Here is a 17,605-nt window from a genome sequence, read left to right as displayed (position 1 = left end):
GGGTTCATGTTACAGAACATCTATGCATTACATGGAGTTGTTCAGTTTGCATCGGCACTAAGTATGGGGATCGTACATTTCTATTGATTTTGCCGCAATCAATCTAAGGTAGAGCATGTTGGCTTCAACTGAGGCGCTACATTGAAGCAATTATTTGCATGCAGGCCATTAAATTCATGTTCCTTGTTTTTACCGGTAGTTGGGAAGAAATTCTACAGAAGTCAAAAGCTTTATTAGAACAGCATTATGTTTGTGCCATTGGTTTGATTTCAATGACATGAAATCTTGCTTCTCGAGACATGGCGTCACGTCAGGTCCCGCAAGAATCAAGCTCAAACCTTATTGATTTCCGATTCTCAATAACTTCGGCACATGTACAGTACTGACCGTGTGTGTGTGTGTGTTCCAGGGCACTCTGCAGCAGTTCGTGGATGATTTCTTCCGCAGTGTGTTGTGCTCCAGCACTGGTGTCCCCCCCGCCGTCAAATACTTCTTTGACTTCCTGGACGAGCAGGCGGCCAAACACGACAACGTAGAGGAAGATACCATACACATCTGGAAGACCAACAGGTACACGCACGCACGCACGCACGCACGCACGCACGCACGCACGCACGGACGGACCTGAGATCCTGTGTATAAAGTTAAATGAAACCACAGGTCTGTAATTAGGTTCTTGTGGATATAGCCTGCAGGTAGAAGCTTCATTTAACTGTCAGGCTGTTATGACACAGGGAGAGGAGGGTTTCGCACAGTGTTTCTCAAAGTGTGTGTGTGGGGGGGGGGGGGGGGGTTCTTTGAGGGGGTTCTAATTGGTCCCCAGTAATGAGGAAAAGTTTTATTTCACTATTATTTCACTGGCTAGAAGTGAAACCCAGTGAGAGAATGCATAAGATTTAAGAATTACTATTCAGATTATAGATTTCACTCTCCTCGAGTAGGAGAAGGTTGTACTAAATCTAATCTTACATAAAGATGATTCTCTCTTTAGCACAAAATATTTTAAAATAGGGGCACTGCCAAAATGTATCGATCTGGAGGTCCTTGACATGAAAATGTTCATAGCAGACGTGTTAAGTGGATTGTTGAGGGTTTTGAACGGACCCCCCTTGTCAAAACTACTTCCCGCGGCTATGTCAGGGGGGTCAGCAGCTCTGCACACAAACATAAACAGCAGTAAATGACAAAGCAACACACAGATCAACATTTAGACTTAGTTTGATTTGAAAGTTAAGTTTGTGGCTGGAGTATTCACCCTCACGTTGCCCTGGAAATACTGCCCGGGGCTCTTGTTCAATGTGACCTTGACTATTATACCCCTGCATATCATGGTACGCTCTAGCATTGCCATGATTCTAAAAGAGGAAATCTCTTTCACACCTCACACCTCAAACGGCGTCCCAGGACACTCTCTTCTCCTTGCTCACTTTATCACTTTATCAGCCTCTGGAGGCTCAGAGTGGAGGAGAGAGTGTCCCACCTCAAATTGTCTTTTGTTCACAGGCTTGTTAAGATTTCAGTGTAGAGGTGCAACAGTTCATCTTAGTGATCGATTCAATCAATTCATTTATCCCTATTTTGGGCATATTATTTTATGCAAAATCCCTAGCTAAATTGTTGATAGTTAGGAAACAACGGGACCTGTGAGTGTCCATTTGTACACTCTCAGTTATGGGGGTCCCTCCCTGGCCTAATCATGCACACTAAACTAGGGGTCCTTGAAATTAAAAAGTTGAGAAGAGGGAGGAGGAAGGAAAGACGGCAGGGAGAGCGAGACAGAAGAGAAGATAATTAGACAGAACAGAAAACCTTTCTATATCCTCGTAACTGCAGTTTTGCAAAAATGGCCTCGAGTAACTGCTGTCAATCAACCAGAAACACAGAGTCGATCAAATATTCATCTGGTCTGTGAATTATTGACCGAGACTCAACCTGCGGAGGTAGAGGTCTCTGAAGGAACAGTTGGGGGTTGAATGAAAGAATCAGAGATGACACCTCATTCATACTTGGACGCATGCTGGCATCTCGCACCCAAAAAAATCACACAACGCGTCGCAGCGTGCAGGTTATAGACCAGCTATTTTAGATGCGAGACACAATGCGTTTAAGTCATGTATTAAGTATAAATAACTATAAGTTGAAATCACATTTAAGTTGACAGTGCTTGGGGCGAGCCGATAGCTGAGTGGTTGGCCTGACAGCGAGTTTGATTCCCAGCCGGTTGGACCATTTGCGGCATGTCACTCTCCTGCGCTCTCTCTCTCTGTGTTTTCTGTCTCTCTCCACTATCAATAAAGGCTCAGAACCCCCCCCCTCATATCTTTGAAAAAGTTGGCAGTGCTTACAGCTTTACAAGGATGTTGACTTGCAATTTTGGTGATGGAAAGCAACACTGATGCTGTGAGAAAGAAATGACTTCCAAAATAATGTGTGTGTGTGTGTGTGTGTGTGTGTGTGTGTGTGTGTGTGTGTGTGTGTGTGTGTGCTCGCGTGTGTCCTAGTTGATAAGCAAATCAATAATCAGTCTAGATTCCAGGCTAACCAAAATGTATTCACAGTTAAAACATACAGTACATTTTTATTACAAATTTTAGTTTTAGTGTATTATTTCGTTAATTTTAGTTAACTATAAGAACCTTGGCGTGGACAGTGTCTAATAGTGAGTTACACACCGTTGTGTTGCATTGAATGAGACTGACCTGCTCAGTGTCTATATAGTTCTTTGTGCTCTCTGCCTGTCGATCTGTCTGACCTCCTGTCTCACCTCTCTGCACCCCCAGCTTGCCCCTGCGATTCTGGGTGAACATTCTGAGAAACCCCCACTTCATCTTTGACGTGCACGTGACGGAGACGGTGGACGCATCGCTGCACGTCATCTCCCAGACCTTCATGGACGCTTGCACCAAGACGGAGCACAAACTGAGCCGGGTACGCTCCTTCTAAAAGCCACCACACTTTGCTGCTAGCCGGGGTCATGTGTTGAAAATAGCTGATCTCGGGGCACGGTGGCGCAGTCGGTAGCGCTGTCGCCTCACAGCTAGAAGGTCCTGGGTTCGATTCCCGCAGGGGACGCTGTGGGCGCTGGGGGCATGTCCTCTCCTCCGCGTGGGGTTGGCGAAAGGGCCTCTCTGTGTGGGGTTTGCATGTTCTCCCCGTGTTCCCTAGGGTAGGTACCCTCACAAAAACATGCAGTAATACTGGTCTCTATACTGCCTCCCCCTGGCCAGCCGGGGCGCCTGATGGAGGGGAAAGGAACTGGTTGGAATAACGTGTTCCTTCCACGCGCTACGTCCAACCAGGGAAACTCTCCCCTGTCAGGTGACAAGAAGGTCAGTTGGCTCTCATGCATTGAAGGAGGCATGAGCTCGGCCCTGGCCTCCCTAGGTTGGCAGAGGGAAGGTAGTGCCCAGGATTACATAGACAATTGGCACTGGGTGTAAAAAATGGGGTTACAAAATCGTGGGATAAAAAAAAAAAGCTGATCTACATGCTAGCCTTGTTCCCAGCAGCCTTTTCTCATCTCTGCGGAGAAAAGCCTGGTCACAGATCTAATGCAGAGCGTGTCTATAAGGCGGGACCAATCACAATACGTGTTTGTTTCATGCACGGAGAATGTAAACAGATCTGTAAAGCCTCAATGTAATTTCCTTGGGACACTTCTGCCAAATTCCAGTACTTCCGTTTAGACACTCAATGAGCTACAGGAGGTCTTGCCCAGCGTGTCATGGACACTTCAACACAGGCCACACTACTGTACTGCACCCATAAGTAGACACTTTGTCTCTCTGGGACCCAAACTAGTGAAAATAGCCGATCTACAAGCTTATGAGCTTATAGATCGGCTTTTTTCACTGCTTTGTATTTGTTTTTTATTTATGGAATGTCTTATTTTTTTATTTTTGTGAAGATCTTTTGAAATGTTTTTTTTTAAATGAAGGTAAAAACCGCCGACCCTCCGACCCCACCTCCGACCCATAAAAATGGATCGTTTGGGAAACACTGTTCTAGTTTATAGCTTGTTAGCATGTTCACAGTGTGTTTACAGTACTTTTTCTCAACCTGAGGCCCAGGGCCCACTGGTGGGCCGTGAAGATATTGTAAGTGTCTCACAAATAATAGGCAAAACACGATTTTATTGTATAATATAAATAATCTGTGTTTTTTCTTTTAAACCTTGAAAAGTGAGTTTTTATTGCGATCCTGTGCTGTTGGTTCCATTGATCCAAGCCGGAACACAATGGATTGATTGATCATTATAATAAACTGCCGTGTTAAGTGGTCAGATGGGTGGGCCGCGAATACTTTTGAGATCTTCAAGTGGGCCCAGATCCAGAAAAGGTTGAGAACCACAGCTGTGTAATTATTTTTTGCTGCTGGCTGTTTGTAGAAACCGTGTACAGTAAAATAGTGTTGCCTGCATCCAGAATTTATTATGACACCAGATTATACGATACTAAAGTCTGTCTGGGCTCCGTAACTCAGCAGTTTGTTCAGCACTTTACATTTAAAATCTCTGCGGAAATAAGCTGATTCATTATAGCTAACGAGCATCACAGCACAACCAGTGTTGAACTCTGAAGACGTTAACAGCGTACAACATTAATACCGGTTGTTAATAATGACTTCTCATGCCGTGTAAAACATTAATACAAGCTGTTAATTATGACCACTGCTTCACAGCTTAGTGCAGTGAGGCACGTCCACTTATTAGCAGAGGAGAACGTTGTGATTAAGGATCTTCAGGTCTTTTATTTTAACCCATTAAGACATGAGGTTCCGATTTTACAAATATCTAACAGTTTTTGAAAAATGTATGATGCTATAACAGTGGTTCTCAAACTTTTTCACGTCAAGGACCCCCAAAATTATATGTATTTGGCCGCCGACCCCCATCTGAAAATATTTTGTTCCAGGGACCGCCAGAAGCAAAGATTTGAGTTAAAGATGTTCACTTGAAAAAATATATATATTTTCAAAGATTTGTAAACATTTTCAAGATTTTTCAAAAATAGGATATCTACAAGGCAAGCTCGTAGATCTCGGGGCACGGTGGCGCAGTCGGTAGCGCTGTCGCCTCACAGCTAGAAGGTCCTGGGTTCGATTCCCGCAGGGGACGCTGTGGGCGCTGGGGGCATGTCCTCTCCTCCGCGTGGGGTTGGCGAAAGGGCCTCTCTGTGTGGGGTTTGCATGTTCTCCCCGTGTTCCCTAGGGTAGGTACCCTCACAAAAACATGCAGTAATACTGGTCTCTATCCTGCCTCCCCCTGGCCAGCCGGGGCGCCTGATGGAGGGGAAAGGAACTGGTTGGAATAACGTGTTCCTTCCACGCGCTACGTCCAACCAGGGAAACTCTCCCCTGTCAGGTGACAAGAAGGTCAGTTGGCTCTCATGCATTGAAGGAGGCATGAGCTCGGCCCTGGCCTCCCTAGGTTGGCAGAGGGAAGGTAGTGCCCAGGATTACATAGACAATTGGCACTGGGTGTAAAAAATGGGGTTATAAAATCGTGGGATAAAAAAAAAAAAGCTGATCTACATGCTAGCCTTGTTCCCAGCAGCCTTTTCTCATCTCTGCGGAGAAAAGCCTGGTCACAGATCTAATGCAGAGCGTGTCTATAAGGCGGGACCAATCACAATACGTGTTTGTTTCATGCACGGAGAATGTAAACAGATCTGTAAAGCCTCAATGTAATTTCCTTGGGACACTTCTGCCAAATTCCAGTACTTCCGTTTAGACACTCAATGAGCTACAGGAGGTCTTGCCCAGCGTGTCATGGACACTTCAACACAGGCCACACTACTGTACTGCACCCATAAGTAGACACTTTGTCTCTCTGGGACCCAAACTAGTGAAAATAGCCGATCTACAAGCTTATGAGCTTATAGATCGGCTTTTTTCACTACTTTGTATTTGTTTTTTATTTATGGAATGTCTTATTTTTTTATTTTTGTGAAGATCTTTTGAAATGTTTTTTTTTAAATGAAGGTAAAACCTCCGACCCTCCGACCCCACCTCCGACCCATAAAAATGGATCGTTTGGGAAACACTGTTCTAGTTTATAGCTTGTTAGCATGTTCACAGTGTGTTTACAGTACTTTTTCTCAACCTGAGGCCCAGGGCCCACTGGTGGGCCGTGAAGATATTGTAAGTGTCTCACAAATAATAGGCAAAACACGATTTTATTGATAATATAAATAATCTGTGTTTTTTCTTTTAAACCTTGAAAAGTGAGTTTTTATTGCGATCCTGTGCTGTTGGATTGATTGATCATTATAATAAACTGCCGTGTTAAGTGGTCAGATGGGTGGGCCGCGAATACTTTTGAGATCTTCAAGTGGGCCCAGATCCAGAAAAGGTTGAGAACCACAGCTGTGTAATTATTTTTTGCTGCTGGCTGTTTGTAGAAACCGTGTACAGTAAAATAGTGTTGCCTGCATCCAGAATTTATTATGACACCAGATTATACGATACTAAAGTCTGTCTGGGCTCCGTAACTCAGCAGTTTGTTCAGCACTTTACATTTAAAATCTCTGCGGAAATAAGCTGATTCATTATAGCTAACGAGCATCACAGCACAACCAGTGTTGAACTCTGAAGACGTTAACAGCGTACAACATTAATACCGGTTGTTAATAATGACTTCTCATGCCGTGTAAAACATTAATACAAGCTGTTAATTATGACCACTGCTTCACAGCTTAGTGCAGTGAGGCACGTCCACTTATTAGCAGAGGAGAACGTTGTGATTAAGGATCTTCAGGTCTTTTATTTTAACCCATTAAGACATGAGGTTCCGATTTTACAAATATCTAACAGTTTTTGAAAAATGTATGATGCTATAACAGTGGTTCTCAAACTTTTTCACGTCAAGGACCCCCAAAATTATATGTATTTGGCCGCCGACCCCCATCTGAAAATATTTTGTTCCAGGGACCGCCAGAAGCAAAGATTTGAGTTAAAGATGTTCACTTGAAAAAATATATATATTTTCAAAGATTTGTAAACATTTTCAAGATTTTTCTAAAATAGCATATCTACAAGGCAAGCTCGTAGCTATGAGCTTGTAGATCTGCTATTTTTTAATAGCCCAAAGTATAAAATAATGGTTATAGCTAAAATTTAAAAGTTCCCGGTTGTAATGGGTTAATGTTAGATTCACAAGGTCCTTGGAGTAGTCGAGGTTAACCACTCCTGTCTACTAATGTTTTCATATAACTGCTATAGGGACACTAATGAGGACGCTCGGGGAGGGGGCCAGGGGTGAAGTTATTGCCCGCCACTGTGGAGATTAGGGCACTGGTTCTCAAACTTGGTTCCATTTGTACACTCTCAGAGTTACAGACCTGTAATTGCAAGAACCTCTTTTTCAGGTTATTCGCCCAGGTGGGCGTGGTTTAGGCATACAGATGTGCCACTTCAAAACTTCACACGTTACTGTTCTTTCCCTGAAAGTGCCCTGAAAATGCTTTTTTTCCTCCCTGTTCTGCCCTTAAAAATGCACTGTTTTGCCCCTGACAAGAAGTTGTCACTACACACCCCCGTTTTTCCCTTCAACAGACATCCATATACATGAGAACAAAAGAATGTGTGTTGAAGAAGGTGTCAGACTCATTATGGGGCGAAAGGTGATTTGAAGAGGTCCTTGACCAGTTGCTCAAATTAATTAGCATCATAAAAGCAGTGATCATCAAAATAATTCAGCATTTTAAATGCCCTTCTTTGTCCCTCTTATTGCCCTGGGAATCCCCTGAAAATGTACTGTCTTGCCGATGGCAGGACATTTGAAGTTTTGAAATGGCACATCTGTAGTTTCTGTGAGGTTAGGGTTAAGGTCAGTGGTGTAAAGTAACTAAGTACAGTACATGTACTCAAGTTTTTTCTTTCTTCAGCATTTAAAATGTTCAATACTTGTACTTCTACTCCACTATTTCTCAGAGGAAAATATTGTACTTTTACACCACTACAATTATATGATATACTTTAGTTACTAGTTACAAAACACCAAAGAAAGAGGCTCTTCCGACCTGTAATGTCCCTTTTGGTTCCATTTGTACACTCTCTGTGTTACAGAGCAGTGTCCATTTGGTTCCTATTCCTAACTATCATTAATTTAGCTGGGGACCTCCTGAAACCCCTTGAAGGACCACTGGGGGTCCCAAAACTCCACGTTGAGAACCCCTGGACTGTAGGGTTCAAATGTTCTGTGGTTCATCCAGTTTAGAGCACTGTGTTTGAGATAAGGAAGCTGGACAGGGAGGGTGTAGTTTGATGCTGCACTAGTGACATCTAGTGGTCAAGGTGCCTGTCAGCAGAGGTGTTGAGCTGGGAGGAATAGAGCACCGAAGTCTGACGTAATTTACACATCCTACCTGTTCCATCCCCCCGCCCCCCATTCTGAACTGTGTTCCAAAAATAAACTTGACTCTTCCACCGAATTAGTTACATTTTCGCCAGAAACAGACTGTATCAAATATGAGTGACTGAATATCATAAACGATACAGAGCCTCCTCCTTGACAATATCGCCAGAGACAGTTTGTTTATTTTTGGACCACAATTCTCATATGAGACGATTCTAAGATGACACAATGTTATTCTCCATAGCGAATTTACTTTACGACCCAGGGGATGAACAAGTGACGTCAGGACTTCTGTACTCTATAGGCTCTGTGAGGGCTTTTGCCTCGATTACGATTAATGAACTAATTTATTTCCCATTATGGAAATGGCAGATCTACAAGCTCCCAACGCGTCAGGATACAACGTGTTGTGAGCTTATAGATCGGCTATTTTCATTATTCTTCTATGCCACCATTGTACTACAAAATATAGTAGGCAATTAGACTAGTTGGCCAGGCTCTGTGCTAACTGTTGGCCCATGTTTTCAGAAGGTGCCATACATGTTTCCTGTTCCGGTTCATTTCCCCATAGCTTTGTTTGATTGGCTCTGCAGCAGAATTGAACTGGAAACGCACTATGTCACCATCACATGTTTCTAGTTCAATTCTGCTGCTGAGCCAATCTAAATGAAGCTATAGGAAAATGAAAAGGAAATGGGTATGCCACCTTCTGGAAACCCGCTGGAACTACAGTTATGCACAGAGCCTATTAGACCCTCCAGAAAAATTGTGTTTAAATAATTATGCGATTATGCGCATAATTATGTGGGGGTATCGCATAGCATCGCATAAAATGCGAAATATGCGGCGCATATTTTTACATATTTTGCAACTTTCCACATATTTTGCAACTTCACGCAATTTCACAATAAAATAAAATCACATAAACCCCCCGCGTATTTCATCGCAAAATCTAGGATTTTAGCCCGCATAATCAGTGATTTTTGCCCGCGTTTTTCTGGAGGGTCTAGCCAATAGAGCAGTGCTTCTCAAAGCTTTTCATGTCAAGGAGCCCCAAATGTATATGTATTTATATATATATATATTTTTATGCCATTATGGATAGGACAGTAAGCTGACAGGAAATGGGGAGAGAGATAGGGGTGACATGCAGCAAAGGCTGTCGGAATCGGGACTCAAACCCACAAAGCGCTGTCAGGCTACATTGAGCCTAACAGTACGTTTTAACAGCGGGCGAGTCGCGGGCGATTCGCCCTATCGCCAGTAGTTGCCGGCTCTCATAGACATATAATGCACTTCCGGAAAATACTATCCTGAATCGCCCGCTGTTAAAACGCACCGTAAGTGCCTGGACCGCTATGCCAGTGGCCCAGGCCAAATGTATATGTTTTTGGTCGCCGAGCCCTATCTGAAAGGATTTTGTGCCAGGGACCCTCATATATATGTTTAAAAGATATTCAAAATTGTTCACATTTTTAGAAAATAGCAGATCTACAAATCTTGAAGATCGTCTCTTTTCAAATCGTCTCTTTTCAAAATTTTAAAAGGGTTGAACCGATTTTGATGCTATATTAACTCATTTTGCTGGGGACCCCCTGGAACCCCCTCTAGGACCCCTAAGGGTCCCCCAGGCCCAGAAGATGCATGTGCTTTCCATGTATGTATCCCCATAGCATCAACCAGTTCCAAAACCAACCAGTAGGGGTCAGCAGTGACAAGCTTACCACACACAAGTGTGGGGGAAATCAGGGAATTGGCATAATCACTAAATGGGGAGAAAATGGTGATGATGATGATGATAATAATAATGTCATGTAATCATTTAGGTCTTTATCCTCTCCACTCATCTACCTCACAACAAACAACACTACTGCAGTTATAGTTCACTCTTCCTCCATTATACTCCATTATACTCAGAAAATGAATAAAAACATGTGTATCTACTGCATGCATAATCATCAGCAATCAGCGCTAAATGGTCTATTCACAATGATTATGTTGACAACGAAAACAAGTCAGTGTGTTATGCCAAATAGCTTCTAAGGTGGTTTCTGTATAGGGTTGTCCGATATTGGCTTTTTTACCGATAACCGATATACCGATATGCGATATTGTCCAACTCTTAATTACCGATACCGATATCAACCGATACCGATATATGCGGGATTATTGTGATTAGGGTAAGCTCAAATTTCATATCACACACACCATATACAGTAAGAACTCCTGTAACTTATTTATAAAGCAAAAAAACCGATACCGATATTTTCCCGATATAAATTTTTATGCTAATATCGGCCGATAATATCGGGAGGCCGATAATATCGGACATCCCTATTTCTGTATGGTACGTACAACAATAAGTATTTACATCATGCTTCTTGTCTCTGTCCACTTCAGGAGTCTCCCAGCAACAAGCTCCTCTATGCAAAGGAGATCTCCACGTACAAGAAGATGGTGGACGAGTGAGTAGTTCTTCATTTATACCATGTTGCACGATGGTGAAGTTTACCCACATTTGTCGTTATCGAGCTCGCTCATGAGTGTACTGTAGATGTTCTCGAGAGATGTCTCTGTGTGTGATGCTACGTAACCTGCTGCCAGCGTTTGGTGCGGGTGAGCACTCTGGCAGCTGAATTTTGCACATTTGCACGTAAACAAGGGATGATGCTCCTCTGATTCTAGTCAGGTTTTCTCCCTCGTTAGGCTTGTTAATTGCACCGCAATCTGTTTTTCTCTCAATGTAACTGAGTTACTGTGTGTGTGTGTGTGTGTGTGTGTGTGTGTGTGTGTGTGTGTGTGTGTGTGTGTGCGTGTGCGTGTGTGTGTTTCAGTTACTACAAAGGCATCAGGCAGATGGTTTCAGTGAGTGATCAGGACATGAACACACACCTGGCTGAGGTGTCCAGGGTAGGTTGTTCATCCACCGTCTGACTCCTTTCTTTTTTATGTTCTCTGCCCGTCTCCGCTGCACTCGTTTTGTCTCTCACAACAGAAGAATCACCATCGCTCTCAGAAATGTCCTCTAGATACCGTTCATTTAATTGGACACGGGGCAGCATGGGACCGTGTTTGGGTAGAGCCTTCCTCAGTGTAGGACGGCTCCACCAAAATGCGTTCACATTTCTGTGAGTGCGCTGGGCTGTGTCTGACATTCTATACTACCATATGATTTAGTGTGCTAAATTAATGAGATATTTTAGTAAAGCTCAGTAGCTAGTAGGTGAAATGCACACTAGATTTTGGGAATATTACAATATGCTATGCTGGACACTACACTTGTATGAAAGGCCCACGATGCAATGCAGTAGTGACAACAACAACATACCAGAATTGACATGGCGGACAGTGACTAAACCTCTGGCTTAACATCAATTAAACACATCTAGAACCGAGGACATGTCAAATAAACAAAGTCTAACTGATGTACATGGTGATTTTTTGATGAAAGGCGTACTGTATGTGTAGTACTCGGACCCAGTCTTGGTGATTCTTTTGTTTTGAATGAACTGTGCACCCTGCCTGTCTCTCCCACTGAGTAACAGATAAGATGGATAATGAACACGATTTTACTATGTAGAAACTATTAATTTAGGTTTTTGTCTCTTTCCCTCAGCAACACACAGACAAGCTGAACACGCAGGTGGCCTTACATCAACTGTACCAATACGCCAGCAAATACTACGATGGGGTATGTACAGTCAAATGTATCTTCTTGGTAACTGGTTTTGCATGCACATTCTGTGTTCACAGAGGTGTAATCAGAGTATTGAAAGACTGCCCTATTTTCACTTTTAACTCCTTGAGTGCCATGATTGCCAGAATTATTTCAGAATTAATTCTGAACATGTTTTAAAAAAACAAACAAAAAAAAACAGTTTTTTTTTTTTTTTACTATTTTTTCAAAAACACGTCAAACACGTTAATGGCACCCAGCGCCATAGCGGTAAAAACACGTGAAACACGTTAATGTCACTCAGTGAGTTAAAATCACACTAATCATTGCTAGAGTGATTCTTTCCAAATGGAGCTATTGAAGTTTAGATGTAATAATAATGCAGATCTGCATATACCGAATCAGGTGAAACCATGTAACTCCTGCATTGTTATATTGCAATAACTATTGCAAAAAGAAAATAATAATAATTTGACCAAATATGGTATCTGCCACTTTTTGCAGTTATGGCATAAACTGACCAGTCACATTTCAGTCCAATATTCAGCCCAACAGGATTGAGCTACCCCCTCAACTCACAAGCATAAACAATCGATTCAACAATTTGATCAAACATGAGTGAAATGATGAATGTCGTCCTGTTGTGTGTCTGTGTGTCTGTCAGATCATTCAGTCTCTGGAAGACGACCCGGCCGCCCAGAGCAAACAGCTGACCCTGCGGCTCCAGCAGATCGCCGCCGCCTTGGAAAACAAGGTCACCGACCTTTAACCCCTCGCCAACCAGACAGCCGGGAGGGGAAGGGGTGGGCGTGTGGGTGGGGGTGTGGGTGGTGGGTGGGGGCTATGGCTGCACAAGGCTGCCGTCGACCACATTAAGAAGACGCGATTGACCACGGAATGACCGAAGATGAGGGAGAGGCGACGGGAAGATGTCGGAGCGGAGTTTGAAGTTTCTCAACGTCTGGTTCAGGGACCACCAGGGGTTCCAGAAATTGACCTTTTCAGGTCTATAACTCTGAGAGTGTGCAAACGGGAACCTTCCGTTTGCACACTCTCAGAGTGAAATCAACACCTGAGATCCCAGAGATACAAATGGTATCTAATGGGGGTCTGTGGCCTAAGGCATACCAAACCTTGGGGTCTTTGAAATTAAAGAGGTTGAGAATGGTTGATTTAAGAGACGTGTCACAGTGTGGACAGTTCGGGCCTGGCAGACTGGGTGCGGGATTGCTGGGAAAATGAAAAAAAAACAAAAAACTCTTATCTGGGAGCTGTGAAATCAAAGCGTTTATCAATAGTAATCGAGCTGACAGGTCGACTGTAACATCGTCACAGGTGTAAGATCGGGTTGGACTCTTAATAACGTTTTGGTCCGAGTAAGGACAGAAGTGTGACGCACCTCGGAAGAACCCCACAGGACGTTTGTCTGTTTAACAGACGGAGAAAGAAAGAAAGAAGTTGTCGGACATTTTGAAGTTAAAATTCAGATGTCAGAGTCTACGCCATCTTAACTTTTACAGCTCGTTGCTATTCCTAGACCCTGATGGACGTTTGGATGTAAAAGACTCGAGGTGTCTTGGACTACGTAAAGATTCCAGGCTAACCACTTATTTTTTTCTCCTTTCCTACGAAGGCGAAGGCTAAACAAAAAAGTTCTAGGCGAGGACTGACTTTGGCCCTTAATTGCTGATTGGAGGTCAGTGCTGCAGGTTCTATGTCTATGGACAAGGTTAGGAGAGAGGCCAGGAAGGCTGACCTCAAGTCAGCACTCAAAAGGGCAGTGGTTCTCAAAGTGGGGTCCGGGAACCCTCAGGGGTCCTTGAGGGGGTCCCCAGCTAAATTATTTATAGTTAGGATCCGAATGGACCCTTACGGGTCTGTAACTCCGAGAGTGTGCGAATGGAACCGAATGGTTCCATTCAAACACTCTCAAGAGTTATGGGGGTCCTTAAAATTATAAACGTTTGAGAACCATTGCTCAAGGGCATCATCTTTCCAAAGCCCTCCAAAGTGCTAGGAGTTAAGTTTTTCCTTAGAAAAAGTGATCTGGCTGTGTCAGCCAATCGAATCCCACTACGGTACACACCACTGACCAATCAGAGGTCACGGTTCCGATGGCACAACTGTAAGGGCAGTGGAACTGGGGTACGAGGAGAATCCTGTTTGACCACAAACAGCGATGGTGGAGTTTCCACTTTTCCTTGACAAATGATTTTCTTTTTGCTGTTTGAACACGCAGTAATATGTCTTTATTATGCTTCTGGCAATGTGCTTTTATTTTGAAATCACAGAGTAATAATGTGCTGGATCGTTTTCTTTTCCTGTGTAGTCTCTGACATAAGATTTTAGCGTTATCGTTGGTATGCAGGCTTTAAGCAATAGGCTTCACATACACGTTATTACAAGGTGAAATCATATTTTTAATGTCTGAAGGATAATTGCTCCTAAGTTACCTGTGTTTGTGATTTTTATTTTAAGTGTTCTAAGGTGAAGCAGGGTGGTGAGTGGTGTCGCATTATGACGTCATATCCTGTGTTTTTATTTTATTTTTTATCAGCTGCTTCCTGTATTAATCTTGACTCGTTGCCATTGGACAGTTGTCGACACCTCATTGCCACAGGGTCGAGGACCAATTGTGATTGGCTGTTTTTACTTTCTGTGTAAAATCTGCTTAATCATGATGTCAAAATAGCCAAACGTTTTAATGTTTAGTTTGTGATTTTCTTTTTTTTTTTTAATAATTTGTTATTGATTCCTTTGGCAATATTCAGTTCCCTAAAATGCAGTGTATTGAAGCTGAGAGCCATTTGTTTTTATCTGTTTAACTGATGAACTGAACGAACAACACGTTTTCTTTTTTTTTTTGTTTCACTACAGTACAAACACACCTTGAGTCAAAAGCAACTTTCTTATTGGTTATTGTTGCTCTTAAGACATAAATACCAGCAAACAGCCAACTCATGTCGGATCATTAAAAGATGCCTTCCACAAATCCAATTTATGTACAATTTTGAGGGAAAACTGCATAGGTCTTACATAATTTTGAGCATCAAATGACCCCCTGATCATCATCATCGTTGACCTTGTATGTCACAAATAAATCAACTTTTCAACATTGACAAAACAAAGATATTATGATTAAGTCACTGCAAAGAAGTGTCTTCTACATGTGAGGGGGCATGTCATGTTGATGACAAATAGTCCAGTGATAAGCACGCATATCCCCAGAAAACATATCGGGTGCTGGACAACAATACGTCACCTTATTAAACTAATGGCCTAAGTAATTTTTTGAGGAAATGATATTTTTGCCTAAGTCAGGTCCTCATGACACTGGCCACCTCTGGTAAAATGGCCCAACTCCTAATTGAAAAGGATCATGCTGTTCACACCCCTTTTAGTATAATGGCCTAACTCCCTAGTGTGACTTAGGACAAAATAGGCCTTTTGTTTGGCCTAAGTCACATGTTTTTGTGACTTAAGCCAAATTATTTACTGATTTAGGCCATTTTGTAATTTGTTTTGCTTTTTATTTTGGCCTAAGTCAGATTTAATCATATTTAAACCTATTTCAATCTCTTATGTTACATAACTGACAGACAGTGTTATTTCTATTTAAATAGTCATAATTTGTTATAAACATTTTGGGTGAAATGATTAAGAAATATCATATAGTTTTGTTCTGGATCAGTTTTTTATTTTTCCTGAAAACCTTGAAAAAATGACTTAGGCCATTAGTTTAATAAGGTGACGACCATACATCAGAGGAAAAGAGGGTCCACACACCGTTAGCTACCAGTAGAACATTTGAATAAATAGTTTCAGGCAACGCTTTGACCACTAAAGGGTCTTCATCAGGTCTCAGACCTATTTTAGGTCTCAGACCTGAGGAAGACTTTTCCTCTGATGTTGATGACAAAAAAAACTGTAGTAAGGGTGGTGTAAGTTATATTATTGAACAAAAAAGGTTTGTTGTAATTAATATATAGCAAATGTAATCGCTATATATATAGTGTTTGTTCAGTTACTGGGGTCTCCCAGTCTCTTCATTGCGAAGTAAACAGAAAATACATTTTCAGGTTTTTCTGTCTACTAAAGCTCCGGAGAGACGGGGAGAACCCTGTTACTGAATCAACACTTTAGCAATGCCTACGATCAGAATATAGAGCTATAACATTTATTTTAACAAACAAATATCACTCACACCACCTTTAACCACCTACGGTATTAAAAAATCTTCACCTATAATGACATGCCCAAAATAGACACCCCAGTGTGAAAATGGTTAAAGATAGTACAGATAGTACAGCTCAGGAGCATAGATACATTCCTTTTGTTGATCAATATACAACTATTCTATCTAGATACATTGCTTTAGTCCAGTGTGCCATGAGGTCCAGGTTTTCATTTCAACCCACCCAACCCCAGGTGAAGTCACCTTTCACATTGGAGGTGTCACAAATGAAAGGAATCACCTGGTTTAGTGTTGGTTTGGAATGAAAACCTCAAAGGCGAATTGATAAATGTTCTTGGTGTTGTTTGATCATGTCACATTGAAAAGTTCAGTTAGATGTCGAACTCCCAGATCTAATGCCTCTCTCTCTCTGAGTAAAGCCTAATTTATACTATATCATACTGTATGATATTGTCAATCGCTGAGAAAGAGTCCACTCTTTTCAAGCGACACCATTTGTGCGATTAAGTATAAATTATGCTTTAAGACGAGGAGAGACAGACACATAATGTATTTAATAATTCAGTGGTACGTTTTACAAAACTGGAAACGTGAAACTATTTTTAATCATACATTTCTGTCCTGTTACTGTTGTTCACTCTCTGATCAAATCCTGGCACCAAATTTCAAAGTGTGTATCTTAGCAGAACACGCAACCTTTATTTTTGGGTCATTTCCCTGACATGCTTCGTCCTTTAAAAGGTTATTTGTGCTAATGCAAGAGCACAATTTCTAATCATTCTTCAAATAGTTTATTTTTTGTATATATATATAAAAAAAAATTGACATGCCTCAGATTTTGGATGATCTCAGATTGTTTCATATTCTTTTGCTCTCACAAATTTAAGATATTTCCTCTCTCTCTCTCTCTGCCCCCCCCCCCCCCCACCCCCACCCCCTGACCCCCGACTCCCCCCTCTCTCTCTCTCCATCTCACATACACACACATTTTTTTCTGCCTTCACCAGTGAGTGCCTTACAGACTGGATGAATAGAAAGCAGAGTGTATGTCACATGACATGTACAGTACGGGCAGAAACTTTGTATCTCCACCTCCACTTTTTTAATGAATGCCCTACTTTGTCATACAAGGGTGTCATGCCATTTTTATAATATCGAGCTATCCTATGGATCTCTTGGAACACACTTTCTTTTTTCCATTTATTGAAATTAAAACTAACGGTTTTGGACATTCAAGGTTTCTGCCGAAATGGGGTTGTGAACTAAATACTCAGATGAGCTTAATGGGTTTAGTAAAGGGGAAAAGCACTGAAATCCACCGTTATTATTATTGAGCCACAAAGCGATTGTAATGAGGCCATCTGCCTGTATATCATTC

General features: G+C 42.1%; 1 protein-coding gene and 1 long non-coding RNA gene across 6 annotated transcripts in view; both read left to right on the top strand.

Annotated features, from left to right (window-relative positions):
• The window catches only part of LOC311039471 (plexin-B2-like), a 238,074-nt gene extending 225,238 nt beyond the window's left edge, over positions 1–12,836 (top strand). For all 5 annotated transcript variants that reach the window (XM_084049375.1, XM_084049374.1, XM_084049373.1 and 2 more), the window contains 6 exons: positions 410–570; positions 2,781–2,928; positions 10,757–10,821; positions 11,191–11,266; positions 11,973–12,047; positions 12,697–12,836. In XM_084049375.1, the coding sequence (XP_083905501.1) occupies positions 410–570; positions 2,781–2,928; positions 10,757–10,821; positions 11,191–11,266; positions 11,973–12,047; positions 12,697–12,801 (630 nt within the window). In that variant the 3' untranslated portion in view covers positions 12,802–12,836. The remainder of the gene's footprint in view (positions 1–409; positions 571–2,780; positions 2,929–10,756; positions 10,822–11,190; positions 11,267–11,972; positions 12,048–12,696) is intronic.
• A 40-nt stretch (positions 12,837–12,876) lies between these two features.
• On the top strand, positions 12,877–17,061 carry LOC311039473. The gene is made up of 2 exons (XR_014600171.1): positions 12,877–13,923; positions 13,967–17,061. It is a non-coding gene; the product is annotated as an uncharacterized lncRNA (long non-coding RNA).
• Positions 17,062–17,605: the final 544 nt, after the last annotated feature.

Source organism: Gymnoscopelus microlampas, assembly GCF_963454915.1.
Source record: "Gymnoscopelus microlampas genome assembly, chromosome: 23".
Lineage (NCBI taxonomy): Eukaryota > Metazoa > Chordata > Actinopteri > Myctophiformes > Myctophidae > Gymnoscopelus > Gymnoscopelus microlampas.
Note: the sequence above shows the minus strand (reverse complement) of the source record. Positions and strands in the feature narration are given on the sequence as shown.